Below are 20,281 nucleotides of genomic sequence, written 5' to 3' on the forward strand. Positions count from 1 at the left end.
GGGGTCTGGGAGCAGGCTCAATGGGGAAGAAAGGCTATTCTGTGCCAAGGGACAAGGCTGCTTGGCAGTGTAAAGGCACCACTGCCACATCACCCTGTGCAAGGAGAAAGCATGCTCTTGCTTCTCTGTCTGGCCATTTCTGTTGACTGGGATGCAGGCAGGGCCAGGTACAACTCTCACTTCCAGAGTCTTGCTTTACGGCCTTGGCAGGTTCCTTGTACTGCCCAAGTACAAAGAGTTCAGCTCTGCCTGGCCCATGCTGAAGGTGCATAAGGGAGTAGCTGAGGATATGAGGCAGATCTGTGGATCTGTGTGCTCTCCCTTTCACGATCTCTTGCAGGTGCTACATGATCTGTCCTAGAGTCAATCCTCTTTCCTTGACCAGCCTCTCTTGCTCTGCTACCTGGGCTAAGTGAAAAACAACTCACAAGCCAGGAAAAGAGCTGGTTCCGTTCTGCAGTCTCTACAGGGACCAGTATCCTGACAGCTTCCTGTTCCTAGGTGCAGGGAATAGAGATGCTATTGCCACTCTGAGAGCTCTCGGGAGCACTACAACACTCCACACAGACTGAAGTAAGGAGACGGGATGTGAGCTTTACCCCAGGAAGAGCCAACAAAACCCACCTAGTGACTTGTATTCGAGATGGGACAGTTCCACTGAGACTAGCAGAGTGTCTGACTGATCAAGGTTGAGTATCTCCTCCCAGCACATGGTGCCTGAGCTTTGCTGAGCTGTCTCAGTAGCTTCTAGTCTCCCTCCCACTACAGGCTCGCTCCCTGCTGTCTCTGCCTTGAGTGCTTTGCTTAGCCTGATACTCTGAAAGGGAAGAGCCTGCCTGGCATTCCCTGTCTGCCTCCAGACTGCTGCACCGAGTGCGCTCTCCCAGCCCAGCAGCAGTAGGTCTCCAAGCTCTCCCCGTATCTCACGTACCAACCGCACTCCTTTCAGCACTGAGGGAATCCCCTGGCCTTGGGCAGTCTACTGGAGCCATTATCTCCCCCCGGCTTCCACTGCCCTGAAGATGGAAGGTAGCATCTGTCACTGAAGTTCGCCAGCTCAGGCCGTCCGAACGGCTGCTCTGAAGAGCGAGTGTGTAACACTGGCCCATCTAACAAGAAGTCAGGGAGGCTCATTTAGCCATGAGTTTGTTTCTTCCCCCTCACCATGCCCTGCTGGCATCACAAAACCGAGATTCTGTTCTGGCTCAGGGATGAGACCGATGTAATTCACAGCTAGTGGGGCCAGATCTTGGTCTCAGTTACATCATGAGCTATGCTAAGCACAGACCCTGCATTGCCATGTCAACAGGGCCTGATTAATGCAGGGGCTTTAGGGACTGTAGCCCAGGGCCCCGGCTCAAGAAGGGCCCTGCAAAAATAAATCACAGGCAGCAATCTCTGGACTGCTAACAGGGGTGCTCATGCTGCCTGCCTGCCCTGGCCCCATGCCTCTCCCAGAAGTGACTGGCTAGTGGCACGTCTCTGCAGCCCCTGGCAGGGGAGGGAGGCAGCTCCGTACGCTGCTCCCGCCCACAGCACCACCTCCACAGCCAATGGGAGCTACGGGGGTGGCACTTGCAGTACAGGCAGCGCAGGGAGACAAGCGGTCCCCCTCCCCCCAGGCGTGCACAGAGATGTGCCAGCATCTGGCCGCTTCCGGGAGCCGCATGGGACCAGGGCAGGCAGGCAGCCTGCCTGAGCCCTGCTATGCCACCGGCCAGGAGCTGCCTGTGGTAAGCACCTCCTGGCCAGAGCCTGCACCTCACACCCCCTCCTTCACCCCAACCCCAGGTCAGAACCCCTTCCTGCACCCAAACTCCTCCCAGACCCCAGACCCCCTCCTACACCCCAATCCCCTGCCCCAAAACCCTCCTGCAAACTCCCTCCCAGACCCTGCATCCTCTCCTGCACCCAAACTCCCTCCCAGGAAAAAGACTTGTATACAGGGGCTCCACTAAGTCTAATAGCCCCGGGCCCACAGGAGAGTTAATCCAGCCCTGCATATCAAGCCTCTCTAGCCAGCTTACACACCCTTGGCATAGGAGTTAGTCCACACACAGTCACTCTGTTTAACTTAAAGGCCTGGGGAATGTTCACTTTACTACCTGGTGCCCTTAGAACTGTAATGGGCCTTGGACGGTATTTAAAAAAAAACACTTCTCTAAAACTAATATATCTGACCTGTCAATCACATGTTCTCCACCTTCATGGCTCTAAGCGTCTTGCTGAAGGAAGCTGCCGAATCTCCCGTATACACAAATCAAGCCCGAGGGCTTGTCTACACAGCGCATTAGTCCACCCTGGAGGGCTGTGACTTCTACAGCACATCAGCCTGTGGAGCAGGGACCGGCCCATGGGGACTCTGCTGCTGTGCACAAAGCGTTTCCTAGGGCATGTTACCACAGTGTTGGGTGCTTTGATGTAGTGCAGGACTTTTAGTGTGAAGCAGCAGAGTCCATGTGGCCAGCTAGAGTACAGCAATCTAGCATCCCAACCCGCCTTGCCGCACACTAAATCACCATGCAGACAAGCTCTCTCTTTGGGAAAGCCTGGTACTGGCCTGGAGTCCACTAGAATGACCAAGTAGAAACCCCAAGTCAAGGAAACTGCAGTGAAGGGAGTAATTGGGCAATACTGCCTGCCACTAGGCCCATGGCTGTTTGGTTCCTTTGATGAAAGCAAGCCCAGATTAGAAACCAAGTAAGATTTTGTGTGGCATGTGTGAATGGGGGCAGAGGGGAGCGTTCTGTATTCTTCTCAAAAATCGCCTTTAGGGGGCAGATTTCCTTCAAACTTCTGCCACCGATTGCTACAAGCCCTTGAGAAAGTCAGTGTCCTACAGACAGAGTTTTGCTTTAATATTAAGAAACTTTTAGAAACCTTGGTCCTGAGGGTGGGATCTTTTAGTGATTAGAATTCAGGGACTGAATTCACAGATGGACTTCAGTGCATAACTGCCACTTTAGGCACGGTAACAAAGTTCCTCCTCTACGTTGGTGGGTCCTACGCTTATTGGTGGATTTGCTCACCTCAGTGATCTTCCCCTCTGGTGGAACCCACAGCCTGGGTCAACTCTTCCTGTGTCTGATCAGGAGTTGGGAGGTTTGGGGGGGAACCCGGACCCACTCTCTACTCCAGGTTCCAGCTCAGGGCCCTGTGGATCGCAGCTGTTTATAGTGCCTCCTGTAACAGCTGCATGACAGCTACAACTCCCTGGGCTACTTCCCCATGGCCTCCTCCAAACACCTTCTTTATCCTCACCACAGGACCTTCCTCCTGGTGTCTGATAATGCTTGTATTCCTCCAGCAGTACACTCTCTCACTTGCACCTCCTTGCCCTCTTGCTCCCAGCTCCTCACACATGAATTTCACTGACTAACTGGGAGGCTTTTAACTTGTTCTAGCCAGCCCTTCAGGTGGCCCAGTCAATGTAGCTATCTCCACTGCCTTCTAGAAAAATCTTAATTGGCCCCAGGTATCTTGATTAACCTAGAGCAACTGCCATTTGGTTACCATGGTACTAGGGATTTGTTTAGCCTGGGGCTAACATACCTGTTCCTTACTACTTTACTGTAGCCATCTGGCCTTGCCCCATCACAGCACCTAAATCCCAGAATCAGGCCCCACTGGGATTCACCGAACCACCCTGCTCAGCAGCACTAAAGTCACTTGACACCTATGTTTTTGCAGTAATAGTTCCCATGGCCCCTAGGTTTCCATCTCAGTGCATGCACACTGCAGCCCCACACCAGACATCCAGATGCTCCAGCCCCAGAGCAATGCATGAACTGGGGGAAGATAGTGTGAGAGCCCCAAGATCCAGTCTCCCTGCTCCAAGTCTCTCCCCCACCCCCAGCTTCTTACAGAAGCACCTATCGCCAAGAGAGGGTTTGCCACTGAGAATCCTAAACAGAGACCTGCAGCCCCGAATTAGGTGCTTTACTCCCTGAGCAGAGTGGGACTCAGGATACACACCCTCACCTGGGCATCTCCTATTGGTTAGAAGAGGTGAGGAGCTGGGTAGCCTGCTGCGAATCCCATTCTGAGGTGCCTCCCTCTCCCCATTCACTGTACAAGGAGGCCAGGGGCCTAACTCAGACTTTGTGAATCCCAGTGATGTTCTAGGCACCTGGAAGTGAGGTGTGGGGACAGTCAATTCCTTGTACGTCCAGTGCCTGATGTGTTTGTCCTTTTGGTCTCTGTATTCCCAATTCGGTTCCTTAAGAACAGTTGAAAGTTTTCATGTTATCCACCCAGAAGTCATAAGACCCAGAGGCTGAGGGTGGAGCAACAGGCTTATCAATCCATCAATCTGCTGGCTTCAGCACTAATTTGTCAAGTTTAATTAAAATTGCTTAATTTAGCGCATATGGAGTCAGGCTGAGGACTGTGGGTGGCAGGAAACCAGAACAGTATGAGAAGGAAGAGCCAGGACTTTTGCTGGTGTCACTGCTGCAGCCTCAGTTTGCTGAGGAGGTTTTATAGGGCACCTGCAGTTTCCATTGTCAGAAAGGAAGGCAGCTGGTCACAGGAGCTCCTTCAGGCAGTGGACACTTATACATGGTGCCTCAGCTCTCATCTACTAAAGTGAGGCTAAAATGCTTCTCTCGATGTTGTCACAGCCCTAAATTCTTCAGGAAATCACAGAGGCCAAGAGTCGAAGCTTCAAAAAGTGATTGTTTATATGGGACTAAGATTATCCAGTGTCATAATGAACAACTGAATCTGGAAGGGTGTTAAACTCCTGCTTCAGGGCAATCTCCAACAAAGAGATGAATGTCAGAGGCAAGTTATCCCACATCTGTTACTACAGGGCTCTTATACCTTCCTCAGAAGCATCTGGTGTTGGCCACTGCCACATACAGGACACTGGCCTAGATGGACCTGGGCTTTGATCCAGTCTAGTCATTCCCAAAGGGGGTAAAATCCAGAATGAGTTGGAATGGCCGAGAACAGCATTTTAGTAAATAAACCTGATTTTGAAGGCAGTGGATATAGTTAGACAGATAATCTTGAGAAAAATATTCTAGGAATGAGAGAACCCAGTGAGTAACCTGTTCTAGCCCAACACCCTTTTTAACTACCAATAAGGACCTGGAACAGTCTGTTCCAAAGTTGCACAACTACAAAAATTACACATATAATACAAGTGGGTGAGAATAACAGTGTTAAAGGTGGATTCAACCAGATTTTCCCATTAACTGGTCATTCCAGACTTTAAATAGCTTCATTACTAAAACCACTTGTAACACTGAGTTCCAAAGTTGCACAGAGAATGAAATGATACATATAACACAAGTAACTGAGAACAACAAGTAACTGAGAACAATATGATACTATAGAAAAACTCTGAGGCAACCTTCGAGTGCCCGTTCTGGGCAATAAATAGCTTTATTAATAAAACCGCCCAGAATATTTGGTTTCAACATGGCACAGAGAACAAAAATGATATATGGATACAACTAAGAGAGCAAGGTAATGCTTCTGGAAAAAAAACAGCTGAACTGACTTTTAACTATCCATTCCAGGCAATAAAGGGTTAATTATTAATAAAAACGACCTAGACTACTTGGTTCTGACTTTACACCGAGAACAAAAAATATAGGGCATATAATCAAACTAAGTGAGAACGTAATACTACAGGAAACGTGGCCAAACCAACCTTTAATACCCAGATGTACTAAACAGAAGGAGAACTATTGATTTAAATTATCCAGATCCACATACTCCCAAAGTTAAGGGACAATAAAGATAAATGCATAGGCCTGTCTAATACAGAGTCACGTTAGAAAGACTCAATACTTGTCAGAACCCCAGTTAAAAACTAACTATTAATATTGTACCACCTTCTGTGCAAGAAAATATGATGTATTATGAGCCTCAAATCCACCCCCCGCCACTGCCACTACAAAAAACCCAAGCCACCCCACAACCACTACTAAGTACTTTTACAAAGGGACTTTGCTTCAGAGAAGGCTAGGAATCTCATTAATTAGCTCATTCCATTCTGTCTTGCTTCTGAATTCTCTGCAGGAATAACTGCCAGATCACTTAACCATTCCTGTCTCACAGACATTTGAACTAGACAGGGCCGTCCTTAGGATTTATGGTGCCCTAGGCAAGATTATTAAACTGGTGCCCCTGTGCCTGACGTGCTCTGAGCAACACAAACATAAGCTTACACTATTGGAAAACTTGCCACAGGCATGTTATTAAAACCAGTATAATGGAGTTAAGCCACTGTAATGCTGATGGACTAGCACTAAAGAAGTGGCACTATAGAAAAAATTCTGATTTGACAGAATGATGCAAATAATATAATTTTTTTAATTTGTCAACATTTTATTGGAAATTTCTATGAAGACGTATTGAAACAAGGATTTGGTTTAATTAAAAGCAATCTTTCTGGCTTTTTTGGCTGCAAAATCTGTAATGTCATCATATGACAAAGATGTCTTGTTCGATTGCAAGACTAGCAAGACCAGTCAAGCGTTCCTGACTCCGTGTAGAGTGGAGATAGTTTTTAATGAGTTTTAGTTTTGAGAAATTCCGTTCTCCTGATGCTACTGTTGCAGAAATTGTCAGTAGAATACGAGTGGCAATGTACACATTAGGATATATATATATATATATATATATATCTCTATCAACAAGTTTGCTGTTATGAGTAAACTGTACAATGTCCATCATTGATTTTGCTGTGCAACACTGATGAAGATCATCAATTCTTCTACAGTCAACGTCATTTAAATCAAACTATCACCATTGCTTCAGGAGTTCTCAGGTTCTTTGCACTTTGTCATTGAGTGCTCTTGTTTTCTATTTCGTTGAATTTAGTTCCAGTCAGCTGCTGCCAAGCTGAGTGAATGGAACCCCAGGCCACATGGGTTGAGTGGCCAGCCGTGTCTCAGCACCGGCGCTCTTCCTGTTGCTTGAGCCTGCTGCCAGCCTGCGGTCCTTGGGGGTCCAGCAGCAGTGGTGTGCTGAGTGGGCGGTGCCGGGACCCGGCTGCCAATAGGCAGCAGCCAAACCCAGAGCAATCAAAAAATCAGCTGCATGCCCTCTTGGCAAGTTGGGCCATAGTGGCGACCCTTGCCTATACTGTCATTCCCAAAGACTGGTTCGCGAACGCTCGCGGGTTTGCAGAACGTTACTAGGGGTCACCAGAAAATTTCACGTAATGGTGGCCAGAGACCCAGGCACTGAGACAGCAGGTTGGGACCCGTTGCAGGCAAGACACCCCAAGGACCCAGGAGAGTGGGGCAGGGCAGTTTGGGCGGCGCCGAGTTCCAGCAGTCAGCGGGGGAGCTGACAGCTCTAACCCCAGTGCTCCGCATGGGGCTGTAGCCCCAAGCCCAGGTAAATGTGGTGCCGGCAGCCGCGAGGTCCCAGCCAGTCAGCAAGGAGCCGGCACCGCCTGAACCCAGTGCTCTGTGCGGGCTGGCGCCTAGTAACAGAAGAGTGTGGGATAGGGCAGTTGGGGCCTGCAGCCTGAGCCTGCCCATCAGTGGGGGAGCGGCAGCCCGACACCCCAGCCTGAGCCCCAGGAAAGTGGGGTGTGGCAGTTCGGGGCACCATCACACTGCAAGAAATTAAACTTAAATCCCTGAAAATATCATTTTTTAGGAGGGGGTTCATGACATTTCACAATTTAGAGGGGTTCAAGGCGTTAATGCATTCAACCATTAGAGCGATATAAATTAGTTTGGTAGAGAGACTTAAGATATCGTAGTAGGGGTAAGATGATCTAGCTCGAATTACTATCAGTAGGTAAGGCAATGAGCATATACAGTTGTGGAGGGCTGTATATTAGCCACAGGCCGTAGGCAACCTATGGCACACATCTGCGAACGGCGGCACGCTAGTTATTTCAGTGGCACTACACTGCCCCGTCTCTGGCCACCGTCCGAGGGGCTCTGCATTTTAATTAATTGTAAATCAAGCTTCTTAACATTTTACAAAACCTTTATTTACTTTACATAAACAATAGTTTAGTTATACATTATAGACTATATAGAAAAGACCTTCTAAAAAACATTGCATATGTATTACTGGCCACGTGATCTTCCCATCCGAGTAATGAAATGAAAACGTGCACACCACTCTCTGAAAGATTGCCGATCCCTGTTAGCAGTAACAGGGCGTGTAGGAAAGTCATCAACATTTTTTGTTTCTCTGATGAAAACTGCCCACTCCCTTCCCCATACCAAACTTGTCACAAAATAATTGCCCATTACTTAAGTTTTCTGTTTTTGGCTAGATATTGATTTTTTTTAAATGAAATGATTCAGGATGTTTAGCAAGATTTTGGCAAACAATTTGTTAATGACAATCTAAAATGGCACACAGCACTGCTTTATGCTTGGCTCACCCCCCACCTGCTGATCCAACAGCTGCGGTAGAGGAGGAGATAGGTGGAGAAACTGTAGGACCCCAAAATCCACTCTTGGGGTGCAGAGTGGCACAGCAAACCTCAAGTCTGATCACACGCCACATGGGCCCCATGGCAGCCCAACCAAGACCATGTGGTGAAGTTAGCACAGCATCTGATCTCAGGGACGGGCACCCGTGAGCAACAGCAGCTCATTCCTCCCTGTGCAGCTCTGTCCGGACGTGCATCCCGCAGCTAGGGTGACCAGAATCCAGATGACCTGATTTTAATAGTGCCAGTCCCCATTAGGGGCTTGTGTCTTATATAGGCACCAGAGTCTATATAAGAAAAGACCCCAAAATTGGGACTGTCTATAAAAGTGGACATCTGCTCAACCCTACCCCAACCCCCGTGTCTGATTTTTTGCAATATGACTATCTCCAGCCCAGCCTGTGAACCATTCCAATCCTGGGCCTGCAAGGAGGTGAGTTACTTTCACTTTTTCCCTAGTGCAGCCAGGGAGGGGGGATAGGGAGGTTACTCCGTGGGGGCAGGAGAAAGGTGGAGTGCTCCATGGGGCAGGGGAGAAGAATGGATGTTATGGGGTTCACAAAGGATATTGCAGAACCTGGCTGAGCTGCCTCACCTCACGCTGGGGAAAGAGTCACCTCACAGTGAGTTCTTTCCCCAACCCCTTCCCAGAGACCCCAGCAGCCATCCCCTCCCTCAGACTGTGCTGCATTCAGCTCTCTAGGACCAACACCCTGCTCTTACATGCTCCACTGCTTTCCGTCTGTCTGGAGGTCCGGCCAGAGCGGGCCCCGGACCTAGTGGTGCCCTTAGGCGGCTGCCTGTTCTGCTATGGCTTAGACGGCCCTGGAGTAATCTTGATTAACTTTAGCGTGCTGAATGTCTTTCTATTAGCAGTCATGGTTACAGGAGACAGAAATAAACCTCAGTGCTGTTCTGTTGGTAGGAAACCACGTGTAAAGAACTTTGTGAAAGTGGCTAAGGAAGATCCATTCGTGCTTCATTTCTAAATCATCCTTAAAATTGCTTGCAGAACAAGTAAAGAGCTCAATATCTCAAAAACCATCAGAATTTAAATCCTTAGGGTAGGGTGACAGACAGCAATGTGTGAAAATCAGGACGGGGGGGGAGGGTAATAGGAGCCTATTAAAAAAAGAGCACCCCAAAATTGGGACTGTCCCTAAAAATCAGGATATCTAGTCCCCCTACTATAGGGTTTCAGCAATCTTATCTAAGCAGCGGCACATTTCTTTAAGTCCTTTGCTGGATGATAACTTTTCAGTTTAGTATTGCCGCATAGCAAAAAAAAAAAAAAGCAACATTTTCATTGACTCCAATGTACTTACACATCCTATCCAATTGTGTTAATATTGTGTCTAAGAGGGGGTTTAAAACATCTCATTCAAAAACTTTTTCAGGATCTGATGACCATTTGTCCTTTGCAAGTTCACTTGGCACTAACTTTCCTCCTTCAAAACTGGTTCTCTTTGAACTGTGCGGATATTCCTAACTTTTCTGCATGTAAGGAAGCTATGGCTTCACAGGCTATGAACTCAGAAGATTAACTCCAATAAAGTGGCTTGAAGGCTACCAAGTAAACTGTGAGCCATTTGAATCTCAAGTTCCACACGCTGCAATTTTTTGCACAGAACTTTAATTTTTGATATGATAGTATCCCACATTTCAGCCAAACAAACGTAAGCTTTGAATTGTTTGTTCTCATGCTACCAGCTTCCAGCTTAAGTTCCAGTGTAAGGATTATGTGAAGCCTTGGTCTCATCTAATGCACCAAAAACATCCTCAACCAGATTATGTAGTGGATGGATTGCCTCTACCATCTTGTCATATTTTGGTATTTTAATATAATGGTGGTTTGCGTTTTCAGAATATCCCAAAGACTAGTAGAAGCAGAGAAAAGGGTATACAATCTCTGGACAATTCAAAAGAAATAGAACAACTTGGAGAAGATGCTGCAATGGTTGTTCCCCCAACAAGATTCAGTGAATCGGCAGCATATAGAACAAAAGATGCAAATTGATTTCTCTGCTGAATTCACTTTTGAACACCTTTGTGTGCTGCAGCCATGTGAGTTCCACTGTCATAGCTCTCCCCCCTGCAATCGGCAATATCTAAACCATCTTTTTTTCAGCTTCTCTAAAATAACCTCCATAACACTTTGCCATGTTTTGCTGTGGATATCAGTGATATCCACAAAGCTCTCAACTTCATACCTTAATACCCAAGACATTTGCTCTGTTCAGGAGTGGTCCAGAGTACAGTTAGACAGAATATATAAGAATTTAACTTCCCTAACCTTTCTTGGGATCCTACCAATAAACTCATTTTGAATTCAGTTTGGTAAGTACATCACCATTGTGGTACAGGTCTTTATAGTTTCCACAGGATCTCCCAGCACACTATCATACCTTGCAATCAATTCTAGTAAACCCAACAATCTACCATTACAAGGCTTGTCTAATTTATTTTGTGAACCTGTAGAAAATATTCAGGAGATAAAATATTATGGCATATGTCCTGCTACATAGGATAGCAGGTGATCATACCTCTGTCAGTTGTATGACCCTTTCCCAACCATTCTGCAAGTTCCATCCAGTGAGCGACTGCTTCCATGTATTCCTTTGAATGTTCATGTTGTCCTACTTGTTCGCTAAAGCAGAGAAAGGTTGTGCCCCCAGTTTTATAGTTTGCAAAGGAAGATGAGGAATTTGGCTGGAAAAAGCAAACAAGTGAAACAGAACAACGAGGCAAAAGTCAAACTGTACATCAGCCAGGATTGCTGGTGTAACCCTCCATTAAGAGTTGTGACCAAGAACCACATTTTAATACTTCCTTTGTGTTTGCTAGGTGAAAAGTCTTGTTCTTAATTAATTGTTCTTTTCTACCAAAAAGACAGCAAACAGAATCTGCCAATAAAAGTTGGATCTGCCGTATCAAACTCAAAATTCTGCTACATGCTTTCAATGTCAACATCCATAACAATTACACTGGCAACCAACGCGCAACTTTCTGTCCTAGAATCAGAGACTCCAGCACCCAACAATCCAATGCTTAGGTCAGTTACAGAGTCAAGGACTTTGAAGTCTGACAAACCCAAATCAGCATCCTCACTAGCTAAGGGAGGCTCAGAAGGACGAGCAGAAATGTCTGCAGATTGTTCACTAGGAACATGGTCAGACTTCACATGTTCCTTGAAACTCTGTAGAACACTCACACTTTCTGATCTTCAGGAGATGGGCCTGCTACAGCTTGCACTTTTGAGCAGCACACTTGTGCTTGTAGATATTCATGGCGGAAATCACAGCCAATTGTGTCTAAGAGAGACTTCATGTCTTCAACATTAATGTAAAATGTTCTATACTTGAACACCCTTCATGGGTAGATATCTTATTAGGATTCCAACAGAACTGTCAGTTTGTTTGGGGAGAGTTCCTGGATCAAATTAATCCAGTGCAAAGGAGGACAAACTTTTTTGCTTGGGAACAGATTTATATGTTCTCATCCCTTTGTCATGTTTTTCCACTGTGTTGATGTTTCTTGTGCAGCATCAGTTTTGTTCTCATTCATCAGAATAGAATCCACCGTCACCTGTTTCTGCAGATCATCTTTTGGTCGTGTTTTCTTCCTTCCAGATTTGTCTTTTCTTGCATTTGTCCTGATTTTTTTCAGAGACTACACTACCTTCTTCTCATTTGCATATTTACATATTAACTTCTGTGCAGACAGGATGGGGCAACATGTTCGAGAAGTGCTGCAGGAGCATGTTTCAATTGGGAATCATTTAATCACATACACCTTTTCCATTTTTACTTCTTTCTGCATAATCCTTTGATTAAGAAGCAGCCAGTCTGAGCTTGTAGAAATAATTTTTATTTGTTATCAGATCAGCTAGACCATCCATGGTCTTTGATTTGCTATCATCTCCTTTTGAGCCAAGTACATGTTCTAGGTTACACTGCCCCTGCTTTATGAAGTACACAATCTCATCTACAGGCATGTAATCAGCTAGGAATTCAATATGATCAGGATTAAACTTGCTATTAGCGTGCTTGGGTAACAGATGGTAATTCCCAATGCCACACTGTCCTCCCAAAACTTCTTTTAGCTAGAATGTTTGCAAGCAGTAGAAAGCCAACACCATTTTGTCCATCTCTGCACCCCACCCCCATCCTGCTTCCCCATGCACCCAACCCCTGTGAATCCAAACCCTCCACACCCCTGCTGAGTCCCCTGCTGAGCCCCACTCCCCCTGCATCCAGACCTCCCTGTACTCACGCCACCCCCACTGAACCCCCCCACCCTGATGAGCCACACCCTCCTGCATCTGGACCACTGGATGAGCCCTGCACACCTGGCCCCTCACCTCATCAAGCCCAGCCAGCTGCACTCAGACTCCCACCTCACCAAGCCCCACTCCCCCAGCACCCAGACCATCCCTGCCAAGCCCCAGACCTCCCTTGCTGAGCCCCAACCATCTTCATCAGCTGAGCACCCCAAACAAGCCCCTGTGCATCCAGAACCCCACCACCACTCAGACCCTCCTGAGCCACCTGCACCCAGATTGCCTCATGCAGAACCCTCACCCTACACCTGGATCCCCCCCACACTTGGATCCTGCTGGGCTGAGCCTGCCTGCCCACACTTGGTGCATCAGGCATGGAGGATGTTTCTGGGGCAGGTCCGGCCCATGCACTGTGTCAGGGTCAGGAGAAGCCTCACCGTTGAGTCTATGTCCCGGGGCAGGGATGAGGGGAATCTGCAGGATGATCTCCCACCTCTGTGCAGCCAGCGGCCTGTGCTCCCCAGTGCCATGCTGCAGCCTCCACATTTATTTATTGACAAATAAAATTTGCAGACTTAAAATATTGTGCGCAGAAATTTTCATTATTGTGGTGCAGAATTCCCTCAGGAGCAAAGAGAATGCATGCAAAATGCACATCTGACTAGGAGCATGCATGGCAAGGAAGCATGGGCAACCTACTTCTTCACACACACCTGGAGTGAGTACAGCAAACCAGCCAGAGCAAATATCAGCAAATCATGCTAGGAACTCGCTCAACCCAGTGCCAGCAGGGAGTGTCCGCTCATTTTCATGCCATCTTAGAAATGTGCTCATCATATCTACTCAGGTTTGGAGAGACATCAGACTTCCAGTCTGGTCAACACATGTGCACAACTGTCCGGCACCAGCCACAAATTACCACTATGGTCAGAAATTACTTGCACACTGCAGGTACTGTCGGGAACAGTGCACAACAGTCTGATCTAAGAAGGGATCATCTGCGAAGTACTAGGCTGCCTACAGATCATGTACAATAAGCTAGTCCAACCAGCAAATGGTTCACAGATTCCAAGATGAATTTCAGACTTTTCTCCTCTTTTTATTCAATGTGCAGAGAGTGTTGTTCTTCAGCAAGTTTCAGTTTAGGACAGAAAAGATTACAAACTAGGTCTGAAAAATTCCACCATTTTCTTGGCTCTAACAAACTCGTATGTTGATAATTTTGTGGTAGCAACGCAAACCTATGTGAATTGTTATTAGCCACACAGGCAATGATCCCTGCAAGTGCTCCCAAAAGACTGCGTTTGACAAGTTATCCTTCAGGTAAATCCAAGAGCTTCCAGAGGCCTAAGCAGCCACTGGGACCCCACTGGCAGATATCCCCCCACCAGTGCTTAATTTGTAGTGAAAGAAGTGTGGGGCTCAAGCAATTAGGCGCTGGGACTCAAACAATTGTTTTTACTTTCACAACTGATGCAGCAGGCCCCGAGGTGCCAGGCAGGGGCGGCTCTAGCTTTTTTGCCACCCCAAGCATGGCAGGCAGGCTGCCTTTAGCAGCACACCTGTGGAAGGTCCCCAGTCCCGCGGATTCGACGTACCTGCCACCAAATTGCCGCGGGACCAGGGACCTCCCGCAGTTGTGCCACCGAAGGGTGCCTGAATGCTGCGCTCACAGGGACTGGCAGGGCACTCCCCATGGCTTGCCACCCCAGGCACACGCTTGGAGTGCTGGTGCCTGGAGCCACTGCTGGTGCCAGGGCTACAGACAGCCAGGCCCCGAGGTACTGAGGGTTCAGCCCTGGCACAAATTAAGCCCTGATTTCAGTGTGTGGGGGACAGACGGAGCACCCACCCCTGCTGCCACAGGCCCAGCTGGTGCTGATGGCCAGGACAGGAAACAGGGGGCACCTGGGCATGTCACTTGACACCCAGGTGAGAGCCAAGGGGCTGGAGAGGGGAGGGCCCCGAGCCGCGAGGGTGACGAGGGGCAGGCTCGCTTTGCAGCCCTCCCAGCGTCCAACGGGTCGCATGAATTCTGCAGCCCCCTGCCGCCCAGAAGGGCTGCGCCCCTAGCCAGCCCCGGGATGCTGCCAGCGGCCGCGCCCCCCAAGTTCTGTCTAGTCCAGGGCGAGCCCGGCTTGCGGCACCCCGGCCCCGCACTCACCCAGCGCCGCCAGGCTGCGCACCCCTCCGCGGGGCAGCCCGTGCGAATCCAGCAGCCGGAACCAGCCGTTGGGGTAGAGGGGCCGCAGCGAATCCCGGAGCGCGTAGAGACAGAGGCTAAGCGGCTCGTGGCGCGAACCCGGCGGGCGCCGGCGGCGGCGTTAGCTCACGTACGAGTAGCCCACGGCTCTTCCGCGGGTCCTGCGCAGGGCCGGGCCGGGCGCACAGGGAGCAGGGCGCGGCCGGCCAGCACAGCCAGCGGGGGCAGCGCCCGCCCAGCTCCCGGGTCGCGGCGCGGCAGCAGAGCAGCGCCCCGGCGGCGCACAGCAGCGCCAGCCGCCAGGCTCCGCGACGGCCACAGCCCTATCGCACCGCGCTCTGCCCGCCCGCCCCGCCGCCCTTATACCTGCCTGCCGGGGGCGGGGGCTGGGGCGGCTCCAGCCCGACCGGTCCCTCCCGCAGAGCCTGCCCCGGGGCTGGCCTGCCCCGCGGAGCTCAGAGCAGGCCTGCAAGTCTCTGCTGGGGCTGGGCTGCCCAGAGATCCCCTAGAGAGGTGCTGGAACTGGGGAGCTGCCACCCCCTCCCCCGGCTTGAAGCGGTCTCCATCACATAGAGGGGTTCCCGTTTGGTTGGAGGGCTCTCAGCTCCCCCACTCCACAAATGGTTCCAGCGCCCCTACCTGGCCCAGCAGAAGTTGGTCCTATCAAAGCCCCATAACTTCCTCTTTCTCTGCGACCAGCTGGCTACACACTGCAGGGGGAACCGCATGACCCTGCCCATCCCCCCTAATGTGAGCAGGGGCTGAACGGCAGTCACAGGCCTAGCTCCGGGGCACTGTACTGGAGCCTGCAGCCTGGCCTCACCAACAGGAGTGGTTCTCCTTTGCCCTACAGGCATAGAGGGCAGAAGTGACTGGCCGCAGGCACCAGCAGCTCATCCAGAGCTCCACCAGAACCAGGCCTTCTGGCTTCCAGCCCCCTGCCTGTGTGGTGGCTCTTGCCTCCCACCTGCTGCTTTGAGTTGGGGGATCCAGTTGCTAAGGCAGCAGATTGATACTCAGGACACCTGGGTTCTATTCCCCCATGGCCTTGGGCAAGATGTAGGCCCCTTCCCACCTTTGGTCTGTGTAGACCAGCGGTAGGCAACCTATGGCACACATGCAACCAAAGGCACAATGATTTTCAGTGGCACTCACACTGCCTGGGTCCTGGCTACTGGTCTGGGGGGCTCTGCATTTTAATTTAATTTTAAATGAAGCTTCTTAAACATTTTAAAAACTTTATTTACTTTACATACAACAATAGTTTAGTTAATATATTACACACTTATAGAAAGAGACCTTCTAAAAACATTAAAATGTATTACTGGCACGCGAAACCTTAAATTAGAGTGAATAAATGAGGACTCGGCACAGCACTTCTGAAAGGTTGCCGACCCCTGGTGTAGACTGTGCCCTTGGTGGAGCAGGGACTGTCTCACCCTCTTCTGCAGTGCACCTACCCATACCCTAATACATCCCACCTTTCCCTGCATCTAGGCAGAGGTTTGTGCCTGGGGTTAACCTTTGCCCGACTACCCCCTTTTGTGACCCAGCTGTTCTCCTTTCCTCTAACCAGCTGCCTTACCCTGCCATCTCTGCTGAAACAGGACCCCTGAAAACCTGCTCTGCTGGGCCTGCTGCTCGGGACACGGGGGAGTTAGTGCTTATCAATGGAGAAGGGTTTGTCCCCTGGCTGTTTCCCGCACTCTTTCAGACTGGCATGGCCTCCGTTGTCTCTCCCCAGACTCCAGAGTTCTGTACTCCCTTGCCACCTCTCACACTGGGAATCCATTGGAACTAGCCACTCCACGGTGCCAGCATTGCACCAGGCTTGCTGACAATAGAGGTGAGAGGCTGCAGTCCCAGCAGAATAACACTGAATGTCCCTGATGGTCTCACCATGGAACTCGTCACATTTCACTTGGGCTGGAATTGTTCATGTTTGTGTAAAGACAGCTCCTAGCTGGGTCCCCTGTGAGTGTGCTGAGTCTAGTGGCCTGCTAGGCCAGGCCGAGAGCTTTCTAACCAGGCTCTACCCTGCCATCCTTTGATCCCCAACCCCTTTAGGTCCCCTTGGCAAGGAGGCGGTGCTAACTCAGGGAGAACGGATTTAAAAAACCAGCTCATAAGTGACCAGAGGAGCTAGCAACAGGAGCAGCAAATGGGGGTTTAGAGGGGGAGTGTGAGACCCAGATACACGTAAACATTCTCTGAATGTAGGCCCATAATAACCCTAACTTATGTGCACTGTGACAGTCATTGCACCTCCGTGTGGAGCCACGGATTGACATGCTCGCTTCCTGTCTCATTCCATAGAGCAGGAACCATTCTGGAATTCAAGAGTCAAGCCTTTGTAAAGTTTACCCTGTTCACAGCATTGTCCAGCACCTGTAGACATCCTTTTGGCAGCAAGCACTTGCCTATGTATACTGCAAAGCATACACATTGCCTTGAGAGCATCTGCTCTGATACGTGTCACTACTCCACTATGCCTGCCAGTCATTGACTTTGCTCCATCGGTGCTGATGCCAATACATCGTTACCAAGTGCTATGTTGATTTATGAAGCTGTCAAGCAATCAGAAAATCTCTTCAGCTGTTGTTCTGGTAGACAGTGACTGGCAAACCAAAATATCCTCCCGTATAAATGTACCGCACGTACACCAGAAGGTGAGCTAAGCCTGCCACATCTGTGGATTTGTCCCACTGCAGAGCAAAGTACTGGCTGCTGGTAACATGGTTTACTAATTGAGTTAGGACATCCTTGGCCAAGTCATCACTTCGACGTGACACTGCATTGTTTGATAATGGCACTAACAATTAATTTTGGGCCTTCTCTCCAAGCAGAGTGCTGCAGCCGCAGGTACTGTTAGCTCCTCTGCTCTGGTGTGAGGTTCTCCTGACTTCACGACTCTGTAACTCACTAAGTCTGATGCTTCAATGGCCTTCATGTTGTCAGTGGCAGCGGAGCCCAAAACTTTCTTGCTTGCCATTAGCTGCGCCAAGATCCTGCCAAGTTAAAGGTCCATTCTCTTCCCTAGTCAGCCCCTGTTCTGTTCCCTTTTAACTCCTCCAGTCTAAGCATCACTTGCAGGTGTGGTGGGATGGGGCTGTCTGAACCCAGAGAAGCTCTTTAACCCCTTGTTGCCCGGTGCAGGGTTTGTATAGCCCATCACAGAAACTTGGTGGAATGATGATAAGTGATAGGACACAGTAATACCAGGTTTCAAAATATATAGGAGTGACAAAGTGGGTTGTGCGAGAAGCCTGCCACACAGTCAGTGGGGCCACTGGACAATTGAGGTGCTAGAGGAGCACTCAAGGACTACAAGGTCATTGAGAAGTTAAATGAATTATTTACTTTGGTCTTCACTACAGAGGATGTGAGGGAGATTCCCACACCTGGGCCATTATTTTTATGTGACAAATCTGAGGAATTGTCCATAAAATCACTAATTATCCGTATTTCCTCCTCTAATATAAATGCAGACATTTCACAATGTTATTCATCATCAGTGTGTCATTAGCTTTCAGAAAGAAACTCACTTGATACACTTTTATAATTCAGTAATATTGTATTGCATTGATGCAACTACTTGTCACTTGAGGTTCATGCCCTGGCTTTATAGGTCAGTAACTTTTGAAATGGATTCTTCTGAAGGTTAAGCCTCAAAGAAAAGTTTGTCCAAGCTGTGAGGTAGGCAATGTGGAGTCAGGAGTGAAGAAAGCTCCATGATTTTTCTTCCCCCACTCATGTTTGCTGAAATGAAAATTGTTCTGTTTCCTGCCATCTCCTCCCCGCTGGCTTGATGGCCCTGATTACTGCTTATATATAAATTGAGGCACCCACATTCGCTTGTTTAGGACAGGCCTGCTCACCAACTCCCCCTGATGTACCTTTTCCACAGTCATAATTCCAGCATATATTCATAACTGTTAATACTCACCACATACATACATCACACAAGAATCTTACTGATCAGAGTTATGAGTTTTCAAGTATACCTCACAATGCATATTTTTATACAAAGATTACGATGATAGGGTGCAGGATGTGAATACAAGGATGTTTAGTGTCATATGTTGGGGGGGATGTAAGACCCTGGTATAGTGGCAAGGGAGCCAGGTGGAACCTGAGGGAAAGGGGTATTGGGGAATAGGTGGAAGAAGGCTATGAGTCTCTGGCATGAGGGAAGAATGAGGCTCCATGGTCTGGAGGGAGTGGGCTATGTAGGGGGGAGGAATAGCTCAGTGGTTTGCACATTGGCCTGCTAAACCTAGAGTTGTGAGCTCAATCCTTGAGGGGGCCATTTAGAGATCTGGGGCAAAAATCTGTCCGGGGATTGGTCCTGCTTTGAGCAGGGAGTTGGATGAGATGATCTCCATAGTCCCTTCCAACCCTGATATTCTGTGGGGTGACACACAGCCCCCAACAGGTTGCCAAGGAGAAAATGGGGGAACATGGAGAGCACCTAACATTCAAGGAAGAAGGGGAAACCTTGGTATTTGTGGAGAATACAATGAGGGGCACACACACTCCCTGGTATTAAGGAGAAAATGGGGGACCATGGGATTACAGAGCCACTGGCAGGAGCAAAGTTGCAGGGGGTCCCAGAAAGAGCAGGAAAAGGGGAGAGTGGCATTCAGGGAGCTTACAGAGGGCAGTGGGGGGGCACAAGGAGCCCATGGGGTGAGCAAGGGGTTTATCTACAGAAGCAACAAAGTGTGAGATGAGCAGGATACCACTATATAAAGCAGTGAGAAGCAATAATTGTTGGCTGAGAAGCACCACACAGTACAGAGAGTGAGTGACCTGCAAACAAGAAATTACCATTTGTCTTATCATTCATAATGATTTCACCATAGTATTAATGGTGATATCCAGGCTGATCCTATCTGGACAATGGGGCAGAGAGGATAGTTCTGTTTGACAGCGTGCATGTGAATGGAGAGTAACATAACACTGTTTAAATAAGCTTAGCCTTAATCTTTGGATTCATTGTAAAGACCTGTTTATTGACTCTTTTCCCTGGAATGGCACTTAGCAACCTGAACTGTAACATACTGGAGTTTTGTTTTGGATTTGGGGCATAGCTAGCAGTGACACCTCCAGCTAAGGTTTGTTGTACAGATGCCTGTTGTCCAAGATAACAAGAGTCCAACTTGTCTTCTTACATAAAACTGTTTATATATATAACCCTTCTGCCAGCTGCAGCCAGCAGCCACAAGGGCCAGGTTCATTATCTAGGGACTCCTTCTCAACAATACAACACAAAACTGGCTTGAGCCCCCACCCAGTGACCTCGGACAATTACACACCATCCCTTGGGTGCCTCTGAGAGGTGATACTTCCCCTCTCGCAAGCACAGAGTCTGAGT

At 48.9% G+C, this 20,281-nt stretch overlaps 1 protein-coding gene across 1 annotated transcript in view; it reads right to left on the reverse strand.

The window, feature by feature from the left end:
• LOC116820424 (cholesterol 7-desaturase nvd-like) overlaps positions 1 to 20,281 on the reverse strand; it is a 77,160-nt gene that overhangs the window by 41,212 nt on the left and 15,667 nt on the right. The window contains exon 3 of the mRNA XM_075060689.1: positions 14,866 to 14,989. Coding sequence (XP_074916790.1) covers positions 14,866 to 14,989 — 124 coding nt within the window. The remainder of the gene's footprint in view (positions 1 to 14,865; positions 14,990 to 20,281) is intronic.

Source organism: Chelonoidis abingdonii, chromosome 24 (genome assembly GCF_003597395.2).
Source record: "Chelonoidis abingdonii isolate Lonesome George chromosome 24, CheloAbing_2.0, whole genome shotgun sequence".
NCBI lineage: Eukaryota > Metazoa > Chordata > Testudines > Testudinidae > Chelonoidis > Chelonoidis abingdonii.